Genomic DNA, 21,713 nt, shown 5'->3' on the forward strand with positions numbered 1-21,713 from the left:
GACATCTCAAGCATGGTCACTTGAGGAAAGGAAAATGCTTAGCTCTACTCAGCTCCAGAGACTCACTGGTTAGAAATGGCAGGAAGGCAGAGCTCAGTGCAGGGAAAGACGGAATTTTCCAATAGCTAGAGCTGCCCTGGTAGGTAATGCACCACCTATCATTGGCACCAGAAGCAGGTGCCTATCAGCAAGTAGGAAGGAGACAGTCCCTTCAGAGTCTAAGCGTTTGTGTTCCATGTTGCAGATTGAGGGTCCCCTTGTTGAGGACAGGCGGTCAGGCAGCCTGAGGGCTTTCAGGAATGAGTGTCCTGAGGAAGGGGCTGGTGCTCCAATTGTGCTAGAGAGCTGAGGAGAGGGACTTTATCCATGGCTGAGACCAGTCCATCCCAACTCTTCTAATCCAGCCTTGCTAGGGGGGAGGGCATAACGGTGGGGATACAGAGAGGTGATGATGATAAGTGGCAGGGCTGCTGCTAGCCTCTTGGTGCCTTGTGTGAATTGCAATGAGGCCCCCCTTGGGCAAGATGATGGCACCTTATTGACATTTAGAAAAAGGTGTCTTGTCTGGGTGGACACAGCCAAGACACGAGGCTGGGCAAGCGATGTGTGGACTGGATTCATCCTCACCCCTTCAGCTGGACGCCCTTGAACAATACACCTTGTGAATACCCATCCACGGTGGCCCTGAGCTCTAACAATTGCTGACAGCCTGACACTGGCCAGGCTGTTTTTTCTCTGAAAAAGCACATTGCCTGGATTCACTCATTTGATCCTCACAATAGCCCTTTGAGGTAGGTCTTATTAGCCCCATTTCATAGATGAGAACACTTAGACAGATGAGTGAAGTGTTCAGGGGCCAGGAGGCTGAATGCCAGTTACTGAGCCTTCACAGAGCGAGAAGGAGATGAAACTTAAAAAGGTAGTTTGGTTGGGTGCCCTTATGGGAAATAATGAAGGGCACTTGCCTTTCGCCTTCCTTGTCAAAGGAGAAAACACCTGCTCTCAGACTGGGTGGAGAGATGGAAAGCTCACCTGTCAGGACAAAGGCCAGGAATGAAAGAGACAGCCCTAGCCTTGATGGCTGATGGGAGTCCTGAGCCAAGCATCGGATGACGTTCCTGCTTAGTCTCCGGGCGGTGGCAGATCCAGCGTGGGGCCTGGCACAAGGGTGATGAGTAAGTGCCACCTGGGTGTGGTGCCGAGGGAAAAGGCCACAGCTGTGTCCTGACACTCCCAGCACCCCATCCCTATCCGTACCTACCCTGTTCTCTTTTCTGTCCATGTCCTGTTCACTTGCCAAAGCCCTTCCCAAGCTTGTCCACAAAACCTGTTCTGAAGCTCAACTTCACAGCTTCATATATGTCATCATTTCTTTTCCACATTGTCCATGTCAGCACTTCATTAGCTGGAACCAAGCATTTTACTACTGTTTGTAGATGCTTTAAACAAAAAAGGAAATGAGGAAGTCAAGATGTCTCTTGGAGGGGGATCTGTGTACAAGATCCTGGAGAGAGTGGGAGAACAACGTGGAACAAGACTCAAAATCATAGGAAAAAAAAAAAAGACCAGGCTTCCTGGTCTTATAGACCCTGGTGAAACTCCTGAGACTATGGCCCATAGCTGTTCTTCAGGTCTGGAATTGAACTCATTCCTGTGGCTTCCAGCCAACTAAAAAACCAGCATATGGGCTGAACATTTACATTAGGTAGATACACTCCTTGGGGAGCTCACACATGGGAAAACAGAAGGACAGTGTGTGCCCAGGGAGACAGCTCAGGGAGCAGGAGTGCATGGGAGGGAAGGACGCAGGGAAGAGGTAACTATGGGGAGGAAGTGGGAAGAGAACTGTTACACTGTGGGAATTTGCAGTCAATGTCATGAGACAAAGTGTGTATGAACTGCTGTATGGAAATCAATTTGCTCTACAAACTTTCACCCAAATCGCAATACAAATTGGGAAAGAAAAAAAAAAGGTTTCACCTGTCCTAGAGGCTGTCTTTTAGCTTTGCTCACACTCAAACCCACTTTCTGCAGTTTTCAAAATGATTTGAACTTGGGCTACTGAGTTACCCTCAGAAAGCACCCAGAAGTAGGTGCACAAATCAGAATGCCAGTTTATTAATTTGCAAGGAGACTCTGTGACCATCACACAGACTGGATGCCATCTGTTCCCTGCTTCCTGGGCAAACGGTGGGAAACCAAAGATCAGAAGTGGCTTGTTTGGTTGTCAAAGCTGGAGTCAGAGCAAGGCAGGCACAGTGATGATAAGCATCGTGAGGCTCTGGTCATCTCAGTGGCCCTCTCACCTCTGGAGTGATACCTGTGCCAGGTAGACCAGATACTTGGGTCAGCCGAGCTGTGGGCATCTCTTTGGCTAGTGCTTCAAGGGCAGTATATACTTAGTAGGATCTCTTCATAATTCAGCGATTTGATTTACTTGTTTGCTAGTGCTTTACAAGCTTTGGCTTCACTACATGCTTTGTGTAGGTAAGTTAATGACTTTAATTAAAGGAGCCCTAATGGCATAAATCTTCAAATTCCTCGTCCTTAGCTTTACACACCAACCACTAAAGCCAAAGAGGAGTAGTTGGGTGTTTCTGGACAAGCAAGGGTCTTGACAACGCCAAGCCTCAGTTTCATCATCAGTGAAATGGGAATAGCCCCTCATAGGGCTGTTGTGAGGATTAAGCCAAACGAATATAAAGTGTTCAGCATGGTGTCTGCGTAGAGCCACCGGTTTGGTTAGTATCAGCTCTTAAGACAGTGGAGGTCAACCAGCGATCCACAGTCCCTGCTGAATTGGGCCCCAGCTGTGCCATCAGTGCCCCTACTACCCTTTGAGATCTGGGCAAAGATGCAGGGACTCTGACCACCCCAGGTGATGGGAAGGGGATTGTCGATCTCCTTTGGGTTGGTTTGCTTAGAGCTGAGAACAAAGCTGATTGGTTAGAGAGGGAAAGTCAGGTTTGAGGCATGGCCTGTAATGGGCATCTGGAGGGGAGAGCAGAGTGGGAAGGTTTTCTAGGAGCGGAAGGTGGTCGTTTGGAGCGCCCAAGAGGTTAAGGGGTGCTCCTCGGGTGTGGCACCCGTGCTGTTGTCCCATAGAAAGCACCTCCCCCCTCCATCTATGTGGCTTACCCTGTGACCTCTGCGGAATGGAAGCACCTTGCAAGTGACATCACTGTTGCCCAAGGCAACAGGTCCACCTTAAGGTTCATAGGGAGGAGCAAGGAGAAGCAACCCCAACTGTAAGACAACTGGAGAGAAGGAACAAAGATGGTGTAACGTCTACAGGTGTGTCTCTCAGAGGATAGACTTGATGTTGGGGGTGGGGGGTGGGCTGCAGTTTCAAGGTCTGGGCCGTGAGCCAGCTGGTGATGGGCCCTCAGGCCTTGGGTTTGACCGGGGGACAAAAAGCTGACAGCTGTGGTGGTGTTTAGTCCCCTGAGGTGCACCTTGGAACAAGGAACCTGACTCCTACAGAGGCTTCCAGTGGCCAGCCCTCTGCACCTCCCTTCTGCAGCCTGAATCTGGGATGTCGCTGTTGTTGTTAGCTGCCGTCAAGTTGGTCTCCAATTCATGGCATCCCTGTACACAGCAGATGTCGTGGCGCCCACTCCTGTGCTGTCCCCATGGCTGGCTGCAGATTGGATCATTATGATCCATTGGGTTTCACTGGCTGGTTTTTGGAACTAGATCACCAGGCCTTTCTACCTCGTCAGTCTGAGTCTGGAAGCTCTGCTGAAACCCGTCTAGCCTATAGCAACACGCACGGCTCCACTGACAGGCGGGTGGCTACACGTGAGGTGCACTGGGTGGGAGTCCAACTCTGGTGACAGTTCTGCCACTGAGCCACCAAGGCCCCTAAATCTGTGAAGGGCGGCAAGGAAAGGACTGGCTGGATTAGTGGTAAGATTAGAAAAGTGGCTTTCACTTCTAAACCCTCAACCCCAAAAGAAAAGAAGAAACCAGGATGCCCACATCCTTCCTCTTTTATTTATTTGTTTTTCCTTTTTTCAAATTGTGATTTTGGGGAGCAAATTCATCTTCCGTTTAACAGTTGATACACATTTTGTGACACTGATTGTAATTCCTACAGTGTAACAGCTCTTTTCCCACAGCCTCCCTGTGTTTACCTTTTCCCTATGCCCTTTCCTATGTATTCCTGCCCTCTCAGGTATCTCACTGTGCAAATGCTGCCCTTCAGATCTCCTAAAATTGATTTTTCTAAGGAATGTACCTTCCTGGTTTAATTGTTCAACTTGTAAGCTTGTCTGTTGTTTGGCTGAGAGTTAAGTCACAGGAGTGAGTTTAATTCCAGGCCCAAAGGGTGACATAGTCTCCGGGGTTTTCCAGTCTCTATCAGATCAGTAAGCCAGGTCTTTTTTATGATTTTGAATTTTGTTCCACATTTTACTCCCATTCAATCCAGGATCTCTTATTGTGATCCCTTTCCAAGTGGTTGGCGGTGGTAACTGGGCACCATCTCCTTGTCCTCACTCTAGGGACTGATTAAAAGGGAACCTTCATTAATATATTGAACAAACAAATAAATCAAACCTGTGATCTGCAAGCCATTGTGTAGGGATTCAGTGGCCTTGAGCTTTATAATCAGATGCACATGGAAGGGAGGAATGTATGGAATCCATAGCCCCGAGACTTGGTACCGACTGGAAATAGAAATGAGTTCACCTCTCACCCAGGTCTAGCATTCCCACGACTGCTGGGTGGGTTACATTAAACCTGTGGAATCCCTTCCTCACAGTAGTCCATGCGGGGAGTTGGAGATGTCGGGAGATGGACCTGATATTTTGGAACTAGTGTCACAGCCATGGGTGTTGACTGTGCCCAACCAAAGGGAGGCCCTTGTGACAGCATGTTTACTAGGCTGAACTCACAGAAATGCTGAGGCTGTTAATTTGGCCACCTCTGAGGCCAGCTTCACCTTATAAGACGATGCTTACTGTTCTGAAGTCCCTGGGTGCTAGAAACAGTTCACCAGGCTCAGCTGCTAACCAAAGGGTTGGAGGTGCAAGTCACCCAGAGATGTCTCAGAAGAAAGGCCTGGCAATCTACTGAAACATCAGCCTGTGGAACACAGGTCTCCTGTGACACACATGGGGTCACCTTGAAGCAGAACCGACTCACCAGCCTCTGGTGGTGGCGGTGGTACTGTTCCCCTTAGAAATCCGGGATCCCTGTCGGACGTCAGCACAAGGGACAAAAACTGCAGGAGAGAGAATTCTCTGGGCTGAGAAGGGTGAAAACTAGATGACATGATAGGTCTCTCTCAAGTTTCAGAACAGGGTTTCGGTACTGAAATCCCTCGCCTTTCCCTTTAAGGAATCTGTTTAAATGTTGGCTTCATGCAGCTGAGCACGCAGTTTCAGATGCTTTAACACAGCTTCCCCGGCAGCCAGTGCATCAGTGTTACTGCCCCACTTGTTTGTTTATATGTAGCATTTTCAGGCTTAGAAATGAAAATTAGAGTACCGTCAGCCGAGATAGTTATTTGCAAATGATGCTTCTGTTTATAAATCTGGCCCCCAGATCAGTGGTCATGACCTTTTGTTCATACAAGTAGAATAACCTTTTCTTTTATCTTTTTTTAAAGTTTTTATTATGATTTGGGTAAAAGTTTACAGAGCAAATTGGCTTTTGAATAATCTTGTAAAATAACGCTTGTGTCATTAACTGAGCACCTACTATGAACAAAGGAGCTCTGGTGGCATAGTGCCTAAGGCATTTGACTGCTGACCAGAAGGTTGGTGGTTCAAATCCACCGGCCACTCCATGAAAGGAAGATTGGACAATCTACTTCCGTAGTGATACTGCCTTGGAAACCTCAGGAAGGGTCCCTGTGAGTGGGATCCAACTTGGCAGTGAGAATGAGAAACTATGAGCAAAGCCCCAGCCCCAACCTGGGGCTTTATATATTATTTATTTCTCTTCCTCACAGGTAGGTATTAGTATCCCAGTTTTAAGAAACAGGCTCAGAGAAGCTAAGGGACTTGGCCAGAGTCACAGAACTGAGGCAGCGGAGGCAGGACTCACACCCAGATCTGCTGCCTCCAGAGCCTTAGCCTCTTTCTTCCACACCAGGTGTTTTGGTTCTCCAGTGCCACTCTAAAAGAAAATACTACAAATGAATGGTCTTAGCAAACAGGTATTTATTCTCTTACAGTTTACAAAAAAAACCAAACTCACTGCTTTCAAGTCGGATCTGACTCATAGCGACCCCTCCTTGGGTTTCCAAGGTGGTATCACTACAGAAGTAGATTGCCCCATCTTCCTGCCGAGTAGTGGCTGGTGCATTTGAACCACCAGCCTTCTAGTTAGCAGTCAAATGCCTTAGGCACTACTCCACTAGAGCTCCCAGTTTAGGAGGCTAGAAACACAAATTCCAAGTGCCAAGCTCTAGGGCCTGGGTGAAGGCCCCTTGACCTTGGGCTTCAGCTCTGCCTCTTATTCCAGGCCCATGGGAGCTGGAGGCATCTCTTAACTCAGGCAGCTGTGGCTGCTGAGGCTGACAGACCCAAAGTCAACAAATAAAATGGCACAGTCCCAAGATTACTAAAGAGTATGGCCTGCCACTAGTTCCAGTCCAGTGACAGTCCCATGATTAGCAGGAAACATGGAAGAGTCGGCTATATGCAGGATCCAAGTGTGCCAAAAAGCTGGAGACCTTCCCAAAAGCTGCTGTTTATGTACTAGAAGCAGACCACATCTGGTAATCTGAGTTGATTACCAGTCTCATCATGGGGAATAAGTACATCCAGCTGCCCAGCCATTCAAAACCAGGCCCAGCCAAGTTGACACACAACCTTAACTACTACACCAGTCCTCTGCCTGGACCCCACAGCTCAGGGAATGTGCAGGTGGCATAACGAATGCTCCCACGTTTGAGTGTCAGGGGAGAAGACAACAAGCAGACCACTGACCTCCAGGCCTGAGCAGCCTGGTCCCCATCCGATGTGAGTCGCTGTGTGATATTAGCACAGGAAGCTCCATTTCCCTCTCTGTTTATGGGGGGTAATCACAGCCGGTACCCAACAGGACTCAGAGCACTTGGAGATCCTCAGGTGGAGTCCCTAGAAAACACAGAGTGCAAAATTATCAAATGACTCACTTTCAGGTGAACAACCCAGTGGACACTGGCTGCCTGGGAGAAAGGGTCGGGTCCTGGCTAGAGCTTAGTTTGTGGCTGCTTGGAGCTGCCCCTCCTTTTTCCCTCCCAGACCATTTCCCACAGCACATATAGGGGGAATCTCCTAGCAATCTGGATCAGATGTAAGGGAAAGCTTGTTATAACGTTGGCCCTGCCTCTGGGTGCAAAACCATGTGCTCATGACAAAGGATTCTCATGGGAGCCTGTTTCAATAGCTTTCTTACCAGCAGTCAGGGGACCCGCCTCAAGTTCATGACAAGGTCCTTTGTTTTCTGAGACTTTGTTCCAGAGTCGCTGAGAAGGCAGGACTGCAGTGTGTCTGGGGCTGGAGGAGGAGACGAGAGCAGGGGATGGCTGAGCCCCATCCCTGTATGCTGCCCAAAATGTCCCACATAGCCCTCCACTTCTCCTGACGCCTCTCCCGGCACATACACACCATGCAGGGTCAAAAGATTCATCGCTTCCTTTTCCTCATCAATGCAGAGACCTTCCCTATCCTTTGGCTGAAAAGCTGTCTCATATCCCAGATCATTCTCATAGAATAGAATCTCTGGGTGGAAGGGGCCTCCTAAGTAATTTCATTAAGTCCAACTTTGCTTCTGCTCACATTCCTCTGAAACTGTCACCTGCCCTTCCCTAAACAGTGCAGGGAAGGGGAGTCCAGAAGTGCACATCGAATGTTTCACACACAGCAAGTCGCTGAGCAGCCAGCATCATGGGAAGACACGTGGAAAGCCATATGGCCCTGGGTTCGAATCCTGGCTTTGCCTATTAAGAGCTCCCTTGGCTTCGTTATCTGTAAAATAGGGATAGCGCCTGCCTCAGAGGTTTATTGTGATCATAGACAGGATGATACATGCAAAGCGTTTTGCATAAGGCCTACACCTCATCAAGTGTGGTATGTTGGCTCCTGTTTCCAAAGCCCTCCCACAGCCAGTGAAGGTCCCTAGGCAGTACCAACAATTTGCACTCAACTGCTGACCTAAAGGATGGTGGTTCAAACCTGCCCAGCAGTACTGCAGAAGAAAAGGCCTGGCAATTGGCTTCTGTTAAGATTACAGCCCAGAAAACCTTATGGAGCAGTTCTGCTCTGTAACACGTAGATGGGGTCACCATGAATTGGAGTCAACTTAATGGCAACTAATAACAACCTGAGTCATGTCAGTGCTGTGCATCTTCACCAAGGGGGGCAGACTCTTCTCTGCACCTTCTCTTACCTGGTTTCTGTTGACTCCTGTAATCCCCACTTGGTCTTCCGTTTCTACAAAGCTCTCCAGGAGCAAGGAGTTGGGTGTCAAGCGGAGAAGCACATACGTTGGGCTCATTCCTGGGTACCTTGGTAAATGTTGGCACGAGTCTGCCTGCAGTTGGATGAAGGCTGGTCCAGACCAAGAGTAGCTGCGGTCTGTCTGCAGGGCTGGCTCTGGTAGAGTTTTTCACGTTTCCCACACACCTTTTACTGCTGGCACCTTGGCTGACTGAGGTGCCTTCCAGAAAGAAAAGACTGAGAAGTTACCTCATGTAAGACTTCTTACTCTACCCTCATTCCAAATTCCTACTCCTGGGAGAAAAGGCTGGCAACTGCTCACCACCCCCCCCCACCACTCCCCAAGAAAAAGGAAAAATACGCTGCTGAGTCCCCACTCAGGCTGACCCCATGTGTTGCAGAGTAGAACCGCCCTCCACTTCAGTGGCTGTAACTTTTCAGAAGTAGATCACCAGGCCTCTCTTTCAAGGTACATCTGGGTGGATTCAAAGCATCAGCCTTTCAGCTAGTAGTGGAGCACTTAACAATTCACATCACCCAGAGATTCCTGGGAAGTGAAGGCCGCGAGGTTCTTTTCCAGTCCTGACTGTATCTGTTCAGTCAGCAAGCGTTCCTGGCACACCTGCTCCCTTCTCATGCTGTGTACTGAAGACGGAACAACCATTTCTCTTTCAGAGTGCTCAGGCCCTCGTGCAGGAGCTGTCAGCACCGATGCTGCTAGGCTGAGGGCGAGCTGAGCTTCCGAGGCCCTCCCCTGTGTTAGCCCCTGGCGCCTGGAGAAGAATCCACTGGGCTCCAGGCCAGCCAGGTGGAATTGGGAGGGTTCTGCTTGAAGAAAACAGTGAGTTAGGGAACAAGTTAATCACTGTCCAAAGGCTTCTTAGGGAGTTGTTGGGACACTGTTCACATTCCCTCTTCCCAGAGGAGTCCTAGGATGCAACCAGCAGGATTGAACAAACCAAAAGGGAGACCTGACTTATCACCAATTCCAATGACAGTGTCAATCAGTGCTCCTTGTGGGCAGCTCCCACCCATCTGCCGTGAGGCTTGTGTTTCTATGTTGCTAAACAGGCTTCAGCGGAGATTCCTGACTGAGACAGACTAGGAAGAAAAGCCTGGTGATCTACTTTGAAAATCAGCCAGTGGAAACCATGTGGATCACAAAGGTCTGGTCTGCACCCAGTCACGGGGATAGCGCAGGACCGGGCAGGATTCACGCCACTGAGCACAGGGTTACCAGGAGCCTAGGGCCGACTCCATGGCAGCTAACACCAGCCTTGTGATCATGTCTGTATTACCTCATTTAGTGCACTCAACACAGTGCAGTAGGTACTGCTGTCATCTCAAGTGGTGGAGCCAGAACTCAAGCCCAAGCCATCTGACACCAGAGTTGGGTCCCTTAGCTGTGATCCCCTAAACCTCTACAGAGTGGTTAGCCTGGTGCTGCTGGCTGAGGAGCTTGGGCTGTTTTGGGGTGGGGTGTATCCTCGTTAACATGACACTATCTCATGGCTGTCTGCTGCCTGGCCTCTGGTTTGTGCATTCCCCAGAAAGAATTTGGATACCTACTGTGTGCCCAGCACAGCCTCTGGCAGAAGCCAGGGCATAGCACGGGTATCACTGGTTGTTACTCCCAGAGTATCACTGGTTGTCACTCCCATGGCTGGGAGGTGGTGGTGGATATTTTGTTCTGTGTAATTTACAGGGCATTGATGCCTGTGTGTACTCATAGGTAACTCTGAGGGTGATTTTGCTAACCGTTCCTAGCCTTACGGTGGAGGCTGCAGCTTTGTTGGTGGAGAGGAACAGGTTTGCCCTAATGCAGCCCTGCAGTGGGAGGGCAGGCGAACGCCCTAGCTCTATTGTTCAGCACAGATGCCCTCTACAACCAGAGCACAAGCAAAGAAGCCAACCGCAAGCTCTTAATTTTTTTATAGCTGGGTAGGCCTCCTTTTTGCCTTTGTGTTTCTTGCTGTTCCCCTTTATTAAGATGAAAGGGGTTTTTCAGATCTTTGTGGGCTCAGAGCTGATGTGTTTATGTGTCTGTGTTTGCAGGAGGCCCAGAGCTCCTCCCTTCCTCTCAGCCCCTCTCCCCCAGCCCAGCTGAGGCAGGCATTGTGTCAGGTGCTGCCCAGGCCTCGGGGGACTGGGGTGGGAGAACAGCTTGGGATTTCACTGCCTGGGGGCAAGCATCCCCTCAGCCAGGATGTGGGTAAGAGAGGGTGGGCTGTGGGGAGACAGACTTCCTATTGTCGTGAGAAAGTCCTGGGGACCTGGGCCAGCCTGTACCCCAGAAGCAGCTGGAGGACTTGGGCCAGGCTGTCTTTCTGAGCTAGTCCTTCTTTGTTCCCTTCCAGAGATCAAAAGGAAGGAGGCAACGGGGAATTGAGTTCCATCCATCCCTGGTTCACCTCTGAAAGGGGACACAAGGGGACAGCAAAAGACAGCCTTGTGTTGGCTTTTTCCTTTGTCCTATTTGAACCCCCCGTCCCCACCCCTGCCCACTTCCCAGTGCCTCCCCCACTACCAGGCCAGCGTGTTTGCTGTTGTTTGGCACCTGCCTGCCTTGTGCAGCCTCCTCTCCCTGCCCAAGCATCTGCTGGGGGTGGGTACAGAGGCGGGGAAGAGGGAGGAAGGGGACAGAGTGGGGGAGCCCTGGCATGCCTTACCCTGTGTGGCTATGGCACCCTTGAGTCTAAGGTGAGGGTTAGTATTCCTTCTGTGCCAGACACTCTTGTGGCTGAAGTGGGGGCCACGGGAGCACAGGAAATTCTGAGAAATAATAAGCATATTATTAGCATATGGCCATGTATGGCGCTGCTTCCCTGCTGGCCGCCATTTCTGAAATTAGGCAGCACCCTGCAACTTCAGGTCTAGAAATCTGAGCAGGGAATCCAGGAATCAAGGGAGGCCCTGCTGTGCACTTCCCACAAATGTTTGGGGTTTACGGGTCTTTTATTGAAATTGGCCATCCCTGCATATGGTAGGAGCAGTGGGTTCCCAGGATGGCGTGTGTCTTAGTACAGTGAGCAGGCAGCCCCACATTTAGTCTGTGCTAAGTGCTTTGGCAGATGTAAAGCTAAACAACACCTTGCCCTAACCCTGCAGGAGCTGCCGGCTGAGGAAGGTGGTGGGTGGGATGAGACAAGACTGCAGTTGACCCTGATGGAAAAGCAGGATGGTGCGTGGGACACAGGGCGCCTCCCTCTCTAACTGGTTTTTGACCTTAAGAAGGTTGCTGAACCTCTCAGGGTCTCGGCTCCTGCCTTTGAAATATGGCTGACAGCACGTTCCCCAGGACTGCCGCACAGGTTAAGCTAAGGATGGGATGAGGGGGCCCGTGAGCCCATGTGCTACGTGCTGGGCACAGCTATACAAACACCTTATCTCCACAAGACACCAGTTGCTTGCCTACACTCAGGCTTAATAAATATGTCTGTCTCCCTCCCCTTGTTCATCTATTCTTCAAAAAGCAGGAGTCCGTTAGGACTTCTGGAAGCTGCTTCTGTGATGCGTCCTGCCATGAGGATGGTTAGGTAGGGTTTTGACAGACACATGGGACTGGGTGCTGCGGGGAATAATGGGGAAGTCCATGTGTTCAGGGGGCAGTAAATGACCTATAAATGAATAGCTATGACAGATAGGAAGCATGTCCCCCCATGGTTGGTTGAGGCTGGGCCTTGAACTTCAGATTTAAAGCATATGCACTGTGTCACATGGCAACAGGAAACCACTGATTTGGGCAAGGGAGACTTCCCTTTTTGGGGTGGCCACTTAGCTGGGTATTGGGAAGGGCCTAGAATCACTGATGATGACGGTCCGTGCTGGGATGAGCTGGGATGGGACATCCGTCGGTGTGGAATCCCCAGGCTTTGGGGGCTGATGGGATGGCAAGCCAAAAGAACAAACTCATTTCCATCGAGTCAATCCCAACTCATAGCGAACCCTCCTTGGGTTTCCGAGGCAGTGTTTCTACGGAAGTAGATTGCCCAGTCTTCCTTCTGAGGAGTGGCTGGTGGGTTTGAACCGCCAGCCTTCTGGTTATCAGTCAAATGCCTTAGGCACTACGCCACCAGAGCTCCCAGTGGGATGGCAGTGCAGGGCAAAGGCAGAGTCAGAGATGTCTGGGGAAATGGTCGTACCCAAAGAGGAAAGGGAAAGCCAGAGGAGGGGCTGGTTGGGAGAGAGGAGGGTGCATTGCCCCTTGAGCCCACATTTGCTTCCTAGGGCTGCTGTGACAAAGTTCCACAAACTGGGAGGCTTAAGACCATAGAAATACGTTCTCTCCCAAGCCTCCAGAGGCCCTTCCTTGCCTCCTCCAGCTTCTGGTACCTTCAAGCGTTCCTTGGTTGTGGTTGCATCACACCGATGAATACTTTGGTCTTCACATGGCCTTCTCCTCTGTGTCCTCTCTGTTCCATTTCTAATAGGACACCAGTTGCTGGATTTAGGGCCCATCCGGGTAATCCAGGGTGATCTCATCTAGAGATCTTTGATTTAAATACACCTGCAGAGACCCATTTTCCAAATAAGGTCACCTTCACAGAATCTGGGTATTAGGATGTGGACATGACTTTTTGAAGGCCACTATTCAACCACTAAGGAGCTCTGGTGGCGTAGTGCCTAAGCCATTTGACTGCTAACCAGAAGGTTGGCGGTTCAAACTCACCAGCCACTCTGTGGAAAGGACTGGGCAATCTACTTCCATAAATATTTACCACCTCGGAAACCCAAAGGAGGTCACTATGAGTTGGAATCAACTCGATGGCAGTGAGTTTGTTTGTTTTTTTTTCTTTTTGTATCAACCACGACAGGGATGATTGAGGTGCCTGGTGACAACAAAAGGAGCCCTGGTGGTGCAGTGGCTAAGTGCTCTGCTGCTAACCAAAAGGTCAGCGTTTCAAACACGCCAGCTACTCTGTGGGAAAAAAGATGAGGCAGTCTGCTCCTGTAGAGACTTGCAGCCTTGGAAACCCTACGAGGCTTTTCTGCTCTGTCCTTTCGGGTCACTATGAGTCAGAATTTACTCGATGGCAGTGGGTGTGGTTTGGGTTTTGGTGACAGTGAATGAGAGTAAACAGGGACCTGGAGCAGGACACGAACATCTTCCAGGAACCCGTTCTTTGTTGCTGGGACCGAGTTGTGCAGTAGAGGACCCACAAGCCACCTTGACCCTTCACCCCTCTCCCCTCCCCACCACCCAGATGTAGACAAGTCTGTCTGCCCATCATAAGCCTCTGTGGTTTTCCATGACATCCCATGGGTCAGGGCTCTGCTACCATGGAGTCAGGCAGTGGGGCTGGAAGGAAGGACACCGTGTGCCTGGGAGATAGATGGCTTCCTTGCTTCTCCACCCGACGCTCCGTAGGACATGGATTTGCTGCTGGTGGAAGAACAGGAACGGGAAGGATGTGGGCTCTCCCACCAGGACTTGGTGGGGCCCCAGACTGCTGTCTTCCTGTGCCTCAGCTGGCTGGCCGTGTGACCCCAGTGCAGAGGACTGAGTTGGTATCTTGATGACTTTTTGGACAGTCCCTCCCTCTTCCTTGTCTGAATCTTTAGGAAACTGCTTTTGGCAGGTGTCAACAGGCACCTCCTGTGACAGGGTGTCCACAGTGCAGTGACCACAGTGGGTTGTATTGTAAGAAGGCAGATAATGAAAGACCATTCCTCTCCCCAGTTTTTGCTCTTCTCATTAGCTCATTGGTAGGCTCACTTGGACTGGGCATCTGGGGTGTGGACTCTCATTCTGCCCTGCTTCCCCACTCTGGGTCACCAGGTTCCAGCCTTGACCCCTAGGCTCTCCCATGCCCAGGGTCCCTGTTCTCAGCCAGCCTAGGGTCTCTCCTAGAGAGGAGACCCCCACTTCCAGCAGGGGAGGGTTCCAGCTCTCTAGGTCCTTCAAGGCATGAACCACAATTGACATTTCTGGCTTCTCTTGAAAACCATGGCTCTGGGCACCCAGTCAAGCATGGCACTGTGTGTGGCTCTGCACTGTAAAGAAGATTTGTGCCATCCAGCTTACCACCGGCCCTCCCATTCAGTTGTCCAATCCCTGCAGCCTTGCTCATTTACCATGGGAACTGGCCCCTGGAGGCACTGGGTTTTACAATCTCTGTCCTTAGCAAGGGGTGTGAAGGAAAGGAGCCCAGTGACCAGGCAGGGTGGAAGGTCCAAGCAAGGTGAGCCTGGCTGGAGGCCAAGAGAAGGAACTGGCCCAGATGGAGAGTTGGAAGGTGATTTGGGGGTAATGGGAGAGGTAGCTGCAAAGATGCTGAGAAGAGGAGGTGTAGGGCCGAAACCACACCCTTTCTACCCAGTTTCTCAATCATGCTCTATTGGTCCTCTTCCTTCCTCTTTCCTCACTTCCTTTCTTTGCTTGTTCTTCTTCTGCCAAGGCCCAGCCCCCACTCCCTTTGGGGTACAAATAAAGAGGGACCTCAGGAAGAGATACCCAGTGGCACTCTCAGTCTTGCCTCTGTTGGGGTATAGGCCAGGTCTGCCAGGCTTGTCTCCTCTCCCATAGACGGACACCATCAGGGAGGGTGGAAGCCAACCATGGTGAGCAGTGATGGGGGTAGAACTGTGCTGTTGTCTGTCTTCTGGCCCCGAGTTAGGCAAGGAGGAAGGAGTTTATTGAGATATGTCATTCCCACAGCCATATCTGCCCTTGTCCTCCACCCCTAAATTGGGATAAGGTAGATCCCACAGATATATTGGGGGCCCAGAGGGTGCCCAGCCCAGTGCCTAGAGAGGCAGATGGAGGTACAGCTTCTGGACCTTGTCAGAACAGAGCATCAGGTAGGAAGGGGAGGAAAGAGCAGTGAGGTGGCATGGCCAGCAGCAGTAGGAGCTCTGAGAATGGCAAAGTAGGCCCGTAGGCCTGTGCCATGGGGGCAGGCTCCCAGAGGAGGGGCCCAAGCTGGTCCTGAAGGATGGGTGATCAGGAAGCTTGTCTGGCTCCACTGCACGGTGTGGACTCTGCCAGAGGAGAGAAGCATGGACTCGAGGAAGAGATGGGCAATCCCTGGAGGAGGGGCCTCGCCTGGGCTTTGGACAGACTGTCCATGGGGTCCAAGCTCCAAATCCAGGACCAGGTCAAACTTGCGTTCTTCATTAAGCCTGTCCTTCCTCACAGTCCTGTTTATCCAAGGCCTAGGAAGCTCGAGGGACAGCCTACCTGGGTGATTTTTAGTGATCACCATTGGCAGTGCTGCCAGGGAAGGGCCTCCGGGGCAGGGCCATGTGGAGGGCTCACTCAGTGTCTCCTTGAGGTCTGTAGGGAAAGCAGAGGGGGCACCTGAGGTGCTGCTCATGTGCACACAGTCACACACTGCAGACCAGGGGACCTGGGAATCAGCAAGGACCCGTGACCATCAGTCTCCATCTGTAAGATGGGGGTGATGCACATACCTCCTTAAGTGTTGTTCTGAAAGTTAAAACATATGCACAGCACTTACCATTGTGTGTGGCTTGATTCTTGTGGAAACATCACCTTTCACTGCTGCTCTCGTGTTTGGTGGAGGAGCTCCTGCCAGACCCTCCCTGTGCAGGGTGCTGTCCAGACCTGCGTCCAGCTGACTCCAGCCCACCCTGCCGGTCCAGCATGCCTCCTCTTTAGCCCTCATTTTCCTCATCTGTAAAATGGAGCTTAGGTTAGTACAACTCTAAATTCTGGCTTTCTTTTTTTTTTCCCCCCCATAAAACTAAATGAAACATTGGTATTCATTAATCTCTGGTAGCGTAGTGCCTAAGGCACTTGACTGCTAACCAGAAGCCTGGCGGTTCAAACCCACCAGCCACTCCTCGGAAGGAAGATGGGGTAATCTGCTTCCATAGTGATACTGCCTCAGAAACCCAAGGAGGGGTCGCTTTGAGTTGGGTCTGACTTGATGGCACGTAACAACAACAACAACATGATTTGGGTGAAAGTTTACCGAGCAAATTCACTTTCCATACAGCAGTTCACACACAGGTTATCTCAGGACATTGACTAGACTACAATTTACCCCAATGCAACAGCTCCCCTCCCACTTCCTCCCAATAGTTAGCTCTTCCCTGTGTCTATCCCTTCATGCACTCCTACTCCCTGAACTGTCTTAAGTTCTGGCTTTCTTGAATCTGGGACTGTGTTTCCCCCTAATGACTGTGTGTTGCACTAGCAGGGACCATGAATCTCCAAGCACACAGTGGGGATTCAACCAAACTTATGGACAGTTTGGGTCTCCTTGTCCCTTTCTTTCTTGAAGGGCCCAGAGGCTAGGCAGTGGGAAGGGGGCCCAAATAGCCCAAGGGACCTGGAGTAAACATACTTTCTCTGCCTTCAGCCCATCTCCTCCGTCCAGCTGTGTAAAGGAAACACAGCAGTTCCTTTTGGCTATGAAGATAATGCCAAGGCTGGACTGCTTTTGCTGTTGTAATTAGCAGTACTTAACTACGGTGGGTTTTGGTTTTGGGGTTTAATTGCATCTGACCACCTGAGCTGGGGCAATCCTGGGCTGTGGGCCCAGCCCTCCTCCCACCCTTCTCTGACTGGAGGATGGCTTGGCTTGGGAAAAGGTGGAGCAGGCCGTAGAACCACCAGGAGAGCTTGTTACAACAGCAATGCTGGGCTGTACCCCTGGACACGCAGAGGCCTCTGACTTTCCCCAGACCCTGTCACCCCATGACTCTGGTCCTTGGCCAGGCTAAGTTTAGCCATGAACTTCATAGGCCACTACCTCTCTGTGGGCAAGGCTGGGGGGTGGAGAGGAACTCAACAGGTTCCTGCCGGCTTCCTGGCAAGCAGATAGACAAAACTAGTCACCATGAGGTGACCCAGGCTTATTTTCAAGCCAAGACCACCAGCCAAAAAAGCTTAGAGCTTTGGGCCAGTGTGCAGGGGACATTGGGAGTAAAGGGTCCTTTGGGATGGAGTATGTGAGTGTGTGTGTGTGTGAGTGCACGCATGCACACAGCTTATGGTTTTGTGAGATGCTCCCAGCCAGCCATGGTCTCCAAAGGTCCACACACCCCTGTTCCATCCCCTCATTCTTCTGGTCTCCTGGCAGTATTCCTTCCACTTGGCTTGGTTTGGTGGGGGAAAGTAGCAGAACCTTTGAACTTGACCTTGTCTAGTGGGCACAGAGAGCCATAGCCCCATTCCCCATCCCAGCCTGACCCTCCCTGCCCCTTCCCTTCAGGTCCTGCAGACAGAGCCATCCTGCTCCAAGTTTAGCGAGGAGGAAAGAAACAGCCAGAGTCTGATCCTGAGAGGAGAAGATGGTGTAATCAGGGAGGTGAGTCAGAGGGAACCTCGCACCCCTCCTCCTGCTGAGAACTCCTGACCTGAGAAGGAGCCAAGCTCTGCCCTCCCCCTTTGCTGGGGGGCAGGGTGGGTGAGGTGATGTGCGGAGGAACAGCAGTCAGCGGCTCACGGACAGGAGCAGGTCATGCTTTCGGAGCCCCTGGGAGCGTGCTTTCCTCCAGACCCTGGGGTTGGGCAGGGCTGGTGTGTTTGCAGGGGAGAAAACAGTGGAGACTGAGGGGACAGGAGCTGATACCCATGGGGTGTGTACTCTAGGCCCGGCACTGTGCTAAACACCCACGGTGTTTTATCTTGCTTAACCCTCACAGACTCCCTGTGAAGGAGGGGCTGTTATTAACCCCATTGCACAGGGAAAGCAGTGGAGTCCTAGAGAAGCTGAGAGACTCGCCCAAGATCACTCAGCAAGGGGCAGAATCGAGGTTCACACCAGGTCGGCCTCGCTCTGCAGCCCAGGTTTCTGGGGAGCTGTGTCCGGGCGTTCCTTCTGAGTCTTGTTTGTAGCCCTGTTGTCAGTGTCACTGTGGGCTGCTTGTATCTTGCCAGAGTTCCTTGTCAGGGTATCTGTGGCCCACTCCATCACTAGCTCCTGTAAGTAGGCTCAACTGCATAGTCCTGGCTTATTACAGCTTCCCTTTTCTAAGAAAATTTGCTCAGGGCAAGCATTTTGCTAACTTTATGTGTTATCTCATTCAAGCCTTACAATAGCAGGGACACCCACTCCTTACTTACTGACTACCTTGTATCCAACATTTCACCTTTATGGCAGTAGTAAAAAAATCTACTATCCTGTTTTGTTCATTAACAACATACATATGGCAGGAATGATCACCAAGGTATGAGACGAGAGTAATGCTGGCTGTGATGGTTAAGGTTATGTGTCAACTTGAAAAACAAAAACAAACAAACAAACCGCCAAGTCAGTTCTGACTCATAGCAACCCCTCCTTGGGTTTCTGAGGCAGTATCTCTATGGAAGTACATTGCCCAGTCTTCTTCCAAGGAGTGGCTATCATCATGTGGATAAACCCAAAGGACATTATGCTGAGTGAAATAACTCGATCACAAAAGAACATATATTGTATGAGTCCACTATCCTAAAAAGACAAGGACTTAGAAAGAAACATTCTTTGATAGTTCCCAGGAATGGGAGGGAAAATCACTAACTAGATAAGAGCCAAGTATTAATTTGGGTGAAGGGAAAGGAAATATACATGCCTTTATCTGGACACTGAGATCCACATTAATCAGCCAGGCTGACAGTTTGGCCATGGACCACTCTGCTTTTCTAACTCTTCCTATTGATGTTTCTCTAATGTAGAAACCAGGGCCAGCCTGTTTCTGCAATTATCTCACAAGATGCTCCTTGGGTTGGAGAATAACAGCTGGCTAGCTGCCCTGAACTTTTTCTCACCCTTCCAATCTACTTCCTCCACTTTCACTGTCTCCCATATTTCCTTCTCAGGTGGAAGCATCTCTGAGGAATAAACTTGTCTGTGCACTGACTGCTACGGAGGCCAAACCCTCCCCCAACTCCTTTTCCGTTCTTGCTAAAATGCCCAGCCGTGTCCTCGGCTCTGATTTCCTGTGTTGGCGTCTTTCTCAGGCAGTCTCCTCTTCATTGTGGCTTGAGAGCCACTAGCCCTGCTGGTGTAATCCTGCTCTCTTGGCAACTCTAGGCAACAGGGTGAGTCCTCCCCACTGGTCCAGCAAGTCCTAGGTCTGTCTCCCATTGGCCTGAATTGAGCCATATGTTCATCCCTGAACCAATCCCTTTGGCTGGGGGGTAGAATAAGCTGATGGTCTTGGGCCTGGGTTATATGCTCACCCTTGGAACTGGGTTCATTCCACTTCCAAACCATAAACACTACGAGTGGAAAAGGAATAGTTTCCCGGGCAAAATAGGGTGCTGTTACCAGAAAGAGGGATGGCTGGACGACAGAAACAGATGTCCATCACAGAAGATTGTTGGGTCGAGATTGCCAGTGTAGGACTTTGGGGTTCCTTCTCCCAAGGCTAGATTGAGGCACCAGAGGAAGTTGCAAGGAAGGAACAGTGAGGTGGGTGGGGGAACTGTAGGACACTTACCAGCTCTGTGGGGCAGAGGTTGGTGCAAGGGTGCAGGAAGAGGTAGTGCTGAGGAGCAATTGGTGTGACTTATCAGTCTCTCTCTGTTTCCAGGAAAGCTGTGGCCATGGCCCTGGGGCTCTTCCGGGTATGCCTGGTGGTGGTGACAGCCATCATCAACCACCCGCTGCTGTTCCCGCGAGAGAATACCACTGTCCCCGAGAACGAGGAGGAGATCATCCGTAAGATGCAGGAACACCAGGAAAAGCTGCAGCTGGAGCAGCTGCGCCTGGAGGAGGAGGTGGCGCGGCTGGCAGCCGAGAAGGAAGCTCTTGTGCAGGCAGCCGCAGAGGGCCAGCAGCAGAACGAGACCCGCACGGCCTGGGACCTCTGGAGCACCCTGTGTATGATCCTCTTCCTGATGATTGAGGTGTGGCGGCAGGACCACCAGGATGGGCCCTCGCCCGAGTGCCCTGCTGGTGATGAGGATGAGCTGCCTGGCCTCGGGGGGCCCCCACTCCGTGGCCTCATCCTGCCCAACAAGGCTACACTCAGCCACTTCTATGAGCACTGCATCCGGGGGGCCACCGCTGATGCCGCCCGCACCCGGGAGTTTGTGGAAGGCTTTGTGGATGACTTGCTGGAAGCCCTGAGAAGCCTCTGCAACCGGGACACAGACATGGAGGTGGAGGACTTCATCGGTGTGGACAGCATGTATGAGAACTGGCAGGTGGACAGGCCGCTGGTGTGTGACCTCTTTGTGCCCTTCACACCCCCTGAGCCTTACCGCTTCCATCCAGAGCTCTGGTGTTCCGGCCGCTCGCTGCCCCTGGATTGCCAGGGCTATGGCCAGATCAAGGTGGTCCGGGCTGATGACGACATGCTGGGCTGTATCTGCGGCAAGACCAAGCTTGGGGAAGACATGCTGTGTCTCCTCCATGGCAAGAACAACATGGTGCGGCCTGGCGGCGAGATGGAGGACCTGCTGTGTGCCAGAGAGTCCCCGTACCTGGACACCATGCAGGTCATGAAATGGTTCCAGACGGCTCTCACACGAGCCTGGCACCGCATTGCCCACAAGTACGAGTTTGGCCTGGCCTTTGGTCAGTTGGACACCCCAGGGTCCCTGAAGATCAAGTTCCGCTCAGGGAAGTTCATGCCCTTCAACCTGATTCCTGTGATCCAGTGTGAAGACTCAGACCTATACTTTGTCTCCCACCTTCCCAGGGGACCCCCTCAGTGGACCCCAGTGTCCAACACTGACTGGCTCCTGTCCTTTGCTGTCTACGAGCGACACTTCCTCAGGGTGACATCCAAGGCACTGCCCGAGGGTGCCTGCCACCTCAGCTGCTTGCAGATCGCCTCCTTCCTGCTATCCAAGCAGACTCGCCTGACCGGCCCCAGTGGGCTCAGCAACTACCACCTGAAGACAGCCCTGCTGCACCTCCTGCTTGCCCGGCAGGCCACCGACTGGAAGGCCACACAGCTCGACGCTCGTCTGCAAGAGTTACTTCGCTTCCTCGAGAAGAGCCTGCTAGAGAAGAAGCTCTATCACTTCTTCATTGGCAACCACAAGGTGCCCGAGACCATGGGACTCCCCGGGGCCATCCGCAGGGCTGAGCCTCTCAACCTCTTCCGTCCCTTTGTCCTGCAGCGAAGTCTGTACCGTAAGACGGCAGACACCTTCTATGAGATGCTCAAGAATGTCCCAGCACTCATTAGCGAATATTCCCTACATATCCCTTCAGACCATACCAGCCTACCCCAAAAAGCTGTCATCTTTTGAGCATCTGGGACCCAGAGGATCGAGCCAGAGTGCACCCCACCACGTCTGTGTCTCCGGGGGCATCTGCAAGCCTGTCCTGGGAAAATGGCGGGCTTTTGGGGATCTATGGCTCATCCTGCTAG

The 21,713-nt window shown here is 51.5% G+C and overlaps 2 protein-coding genes across 2 annotated transcripts in view; one reads left to right on the plus strand and one right to left on the minus strand.

Annotated features, from left to right (window-relative positions):
- The window catches only part of CFAP58 (cilia and flagella associated protein 58), a 197,437-nt gene extending 179,118 nt beyond the window's left edge, over positions 1-18,319 (minus strand). The window contains exon 1 of the mRNA XM_042780815.1: positions 18,170-18,319. Within this exon, the coding sequence (XP_042636749.1) occupies positions 18,170-18,319 (150 nt within the window). The remainder of the gene's footprint in view (positions 1-18,169) is intronic.
- Positions 18,320-19,932: 1,613 nt separating this feature from the next.
- Positions 19,933-21,713, plus strand: LOC103196307 (inositol 1,4,5-trisphosphate receptor interacting protein). The gene is given in 2 exon segments (XM_007940020.1): positions 19,933-21,555; positions 21,558-21,713. Coding segments are annotated over 2 exon segments (1,779 nt in total).

The sequence above is a fragment of the Orycteropus afer genome, unplaced genomic scaffold (assembly GCF_000298275.1).
Source record: "Orycteropus afer afer isolate SDZICR_OR568_19922 unplaced genomic scaffold, OryAfe1.0 scaffold00064, whole genome shotgun sequence".
Lineage (NCBI taxonomy): Eukaryota > Metazoa > Chordata > Mammalia > Tubulidentata > Orycteropodidae > Orycteropus > Orycteropus afer.